Here is a 4,840-nt window from a genome sequence, read left to right as displayed (position 1 = left end):
ATACCCATCTACCACTTGGCCATATCCAAGTCAAGTGTATTAAGCAATAAGCAGGATCGACTTTGGCGAAAAGGTACGTCCAAAATGTTCCCCTAGCTATATAAAGTTTGGCACTATTAGCACCTTTCACCAAATCAATGAGGCTGCTGACAAGAACCAACACAGAGGGAAACTGTGAAAGTAGCATGAGAAAATAATGGAAAGGCAGAACTTAAGAAGGGCACGAATAATAGAACAAGATAAGTAAACATGCACATAAATCAAGGTTTTTCCTGCAGAAGCAGAACATTATTAAGGAATTCTCTCTTTTAAAAGATGAAAAAAATGCAAGCTATCCCCGCGTAGTCGTAACAATCTCACATCTATAGCAAGAAACAATCATGCTAGGCAACAAAGTAAGCTTTCTATTTTTCCTTTGAGGAATACAAACAAACACTTGGTGGGCAAGCGTGCGGGTCACGAGCAGCAGATGTCCTTCAACCTATCCGCAGCAGATTTGTCCACCGAATACTGCGAACGCATCAGATTGCAGATGGGTCAAGGAATAAACAATAAAGATCGAAGCTTTGAAGCGTGACCAATTTTTTCTCGGTAAAAGCCAACAAGAACAGAGGAAGAAAAGACCTTATCGAGAACCCACAAGGAATGGCGATAGGTGCGGCTGAAGAGATCCTCAAGAGCAGTAGAATCTGCAGCATCCACGTCTCGGTAATTGACGAAGTTCTCGCGTGCGTACTTGGCGTAATAAGGTCTAGTGTCCTTCGGCAAACGCCTCACTAGCCTCAGAACCTCCATGTATGCTCTTAGCGCCTTCTCCATTTGCTTTGTCCTCGCAAAATGGTCACGACCCAGATCACTTGCCTCGGACAATAATATTAATAAGCAGCTTGAGTTTTGTTTTTTCGGGTAAGTTCGCAGCTGGGGAAATGACACTTGATGGATCCGTTATTTAAATACTCTTGGAATCTTGGAATTTAACTATCTTTAGATACTCTGAATCTTAATATAAGACTTATTTAACTAATTTGATTAGATTAAGAAAGTTAGATAAATTAGTTAATTATAAAAAATATGACACATTTTTTTTAAAATATCATAATCATCTTTTTTTAATACTATTTTTTCTCTTTTATTTGATTATGGTTGATAGAGTATTTATATGGATGATTTAGAGAAAATTAATAAATATGATAAATGGGTTTTATATTTAGAATAAAAACCAACTCAATAATTAAGTCATATATTAAAAATCAAATGAGTATAAGTCAAAATTGTCCGTCTTCGGACAATGTATATGTACATTTGCTTGTGTTCCCTAATTTTACAATTGGCTAAAAAGCAATTGTAAAATTAATGTTGCTAAGATATATCATTGAAAACTTCGAAATTAGAAGAATAATTAAATAACTTGTTTTGAAGATAATAAAGATTTTACGACTCCTACTCGAACCGTTTCCTCCTAGTTCTCTCAGTTTCCATATCAGTTTGCTGGAAGTTCAACAACAACTTCACATTACAAGAGCCTCAGAGCAGCTTCATCCTTCAGGCCATTACTCTTCCAGTCCACACAGGAAATTCCCAAGATCCAATTCTCGTTGGAGAATCTCAAGACCCAAATTAGATGGACTCACAACCCTTCCAACTCACCCAACCAGAAAATCTTCAACTCCCCCAGTCAGAATTATCATCTAATCTAGTTTCGGAAGAAGATTACAACCGTAATGAAGGATACAATAGTGACTACTCAAAGTGCATTGGACATAATGAATATTACACTGATCTCACTGATGAAAAATACACACTTTTCAAAGATTAGACTTGATTGGGTTTATCTATTTGGAATCTATTTTATGTCTTACTTTAAATACGAGTATGATGTGTGCTTTTACTTTTAGGTTTTATTAGCTTTTACTTTTGTTTAGAATCTTTGTTTTTGTAAAAATAAAGTTGCACTATTAAGTCTATAATAATTCTATACTGTCATCTAGCTAGTCCAAAGAGTCTATATAAGAAAGTCTCTAGTCTAGAGATTTAAGTATGCTCTAACAATAATAAATGAGTATCAAATATTGAAAGTATGCTCTATACTTGTTTTATACGAGGATCATGTGTATTAGAAAGAATCCGACCATGATTCTCTTTTGATTGAAGAGTTCTTAGTCCGGAGTTTTACGGGTTGAGATCCTAATATGATCTGTGTAAGGCCTGAAGTGCCGTTTGTTAAAACCTTGACATAACAAGACATATAACTCCTTAAGTCAAGTATGGTTCCTAATCTTAGCAACTTATGATAAAGGTGGAACCAAGTAAAAGTATTCTTTCATCAGCCTCATTAACCATAAAGACTGTAACTTGCCAGATCTGGTTCGCAAAGGACCTCTGACAATAATAATCTCTATCACAAGTTTCAAAACACTCATCTCTCTAATGGCAAATCCTCATGATGCCGGGAGTAATAAACTTTTATACCCTTTGCTTGAGAAACCAGAGTAGGTTGCATGCGCCTCTAGTTCTGCGAATGAATTCACCTTCACCTCATCCTTAGACAAAAGGATACTTATAATTCTGATCTCTGAAGTCTCAAAGTCAATCTCCTCTTCTGATTCAAATCCTCGTTCCTCACTATATCGTTTATTCACATTACTCAAGGACTGAGAATGAAATGAAAATTCTGAAGTTTCAACTTTCAAGAATCCTCTAACCCCCGCCATTACAAATTACTAACTTTATCCATACGGAGAATCTTCATTCCATACTTTCTCAAAGCCCAAGGATATTTTCTCAATCCTGTGATTATTAAGCCGAGGTTGTCTCTTCAAAATTCTAAAGTTTCCTCCAAAAAGGAAGTCGAATTTAAGAAACACTGTGGCGATAAAATAATGCAATGATCAAAGAACAGAGGGAATTTTCGGGGGTAACTAGAAATTAAGACAGAGATAGCAAAAATAGGCTTAAAAGGCCCATCAGAATCCCTATAAAAAGCAACATCAATCGTGCCATAATCCTTACTGGCATGCAACCTGAAGCGTGGGTTAGTAAAGTTCAAAGGCGAGCCTTGCCTTCTTCTTGGAATCTCTCTCCAGTCCCGTTGCTTCTTTCACTTCAGGTTTGATGTTTTCTTCTCTCTCTTGTGCCTCTGAATATTTCCCTCTTCCCTTGTTTTTTGGTACAATAGATCTATAAGATGCGTGAATGGGCAGAATGCTCCAACATAAACTCGTTGGCCTGTAAATATTTGTCTCTTTCCTTTTTAGCATCATAATAAACAATATGAGGACTTGTCCATTATCCAAGATCTCCATCCTTTTTGGGTCCTTTTCTATAATTGTTCTACCATGATATTTTAATGGCCATGTCCTGTCTAGTACAGCAGGGCATCCTGTTTATGACCAACCCTGGAACTATGAAGACGAAGAGATTCCTTCTGCTGGCACTACTCAGCATTCAAGATTTCAAGTTCGTTGGACAGAGATTATTCAACGAAACTAACAGCTCCTCCCACAGACAAAGGGTCCATAAAAGGTGCTAATTCCTATGGCATGCCTTATCGGAGTGCACAGTTTGAGTTAAGAATATGGAGGGACATTACCTCAGCATCCCATCTGTGGTACATGCATTCTTGTGATTTCCAACTCAAAAATGAACGACGGAGTTGGGAAGTTTGGTGTGCGGAAAGAATTAATTGAGCAAACATTGCAAAGAATCATATCAGTATGATATTATTGTACGCCCACTTTGTGACATGGGTAAATAAAAATATTCTTCTTGTCTACCTCTATCATTTGGCTATATAAGGAGAAGATGTCAACCGCTGAAACTCACTAATAGAGAAGAAATTGCATCAGTAATCTCTTAGCACTTTATTTTCAGAGTAGAAAATGGCAGCCATTGAGTCAGATTCAAAGATCTCTCTACACGTACGCTCTAACAGCTTTCCTTCTGCACCTCACCCCCTTGTATCACAACTTGAGGAGCATCTGAAGAGATTGAAGTCCTCTGAATCTGCAACTTCATCTTCTTTAAGTCACAAACTCAATGGCTTGCAAGATTTACATGAATGTACTGATAAGTTGCTTCAACTAAACATCACCCAACAAGTCCTAACACGAGGTTGCAGCCGAGAGTGGGTTGATGAGTTACTTGACGGGTCTCTAAGGCTTTTGGATATATGCAGTACTGCTAAAGATTGTCTTTTGCAATCAAAGGAATGCGTGTATGAAATTCAGTCAGCTATTCGAAGGAGAAGAGGAGATGAAAGTGCATTCACAGCCGAAGGCGGAAAGTATTTGGCTTCCAGAAAGAATATGAAGAAGGCAATTCAAAAGGTGTTTGGAAATGTTAAAGAAGTAAGACATGAGTTCAAGTTTTCTTCTGCAAACAAGGAAAACGACATGCTTAGCTTTGTTAAAAGGAGCAGATATGGTCACTTTCAGTACATTAGAGTCTTTGTTGCACTTTATCTCAGAACCAAAGGGACAACTGAATGAAAGAAGATGGTCAGCATTTTCCAAGCTGATGCGGCCTAAAAGAGTTGCTTGTGACTGTAAAGAATCAAAATCAAATGAATTTGACAAGGTAGATACAGCTTTGAAGTCTCTCTACAAACACAAGCCTACATCCAATAACAATTTCCGGGGCCAGCTGAAAGACTTGGAGATGTGTATCTGGATCTAGAAGTAGAAGTTGAGCGCCCCTCAAGGCAACTTATCAAAACCAGAGTTTCCCTTCTTAACATCCTCGACCATTAGTCAGACAATATTTAGGATAACCTCGGACACCCAACCCACTATCCCCTTTGAGTGTCCTATACTTGTACACAAATGTTCTGCTGGTAAAGATA

The 4,840-nt window shown here is 37.6% G+C and overlaps 2 protein-coding genes across 2 annotated transcripts; one reads left to right on the top strand and one right to left on the bottom strand.

The window, feature by feature from the left end:
* Positions 1-291: 291 nt before the first annotated feature.
* On the bottom strand, positions 292-896 carry LOC114743964 (LYR motif-containing protein At3g19508-like). Its single transcript, XM_028932150.1, has 2 exons — positions 625-896; positions 292-510 (listed from the first exon to the last, which is right to left on the bottom strand). Exons 1-2 carry the CDS (start codon positions 817-819, stop codon positions 457-459), a joined length of 249 nt encoding a protein of 82 aa, XP_028787983.1. The 5' UTR covers positions 820-896; the 3' UTR covers positions 292-456.
* A 2,982-nt stretch (positions 897-3,878) lies between these two features.
* Positions 3,879-4,487, top strand: LOC114743956 (uncharacterized). The gene has a single exon (XM_028932142.1). The coding sequence runs from the start codon at positions 3,879-3,881 to the stop codon at positions 4,485-4,487; it is 609 nt and encodes a 202-aa protein (XP_028787975.1).
* Positions 4,488-4,840: the final 353 nt, after the last annotated feature.

The sequence above is a fragment of the Neltuma alba genome, unplaced genomic scaffold, assembly GCF_004799145.2.
Source record: "Neltuma alba isolate B1F8T4 unplaced genomic scaffold, ASM479914v2 tig00004202_pilon, whole genome shotgun sequence".
Taxonomy (NCBI): domain Eukaryota; kingdom Viridiplantae; phylum Streptophyta; class Magnoliopsida; order Fabales; family Fabaceae; genus Neltuma; species Neltuma alba.
This window is presented reverse-complemented; position numbering and strand designations above follow the sequence as displayed.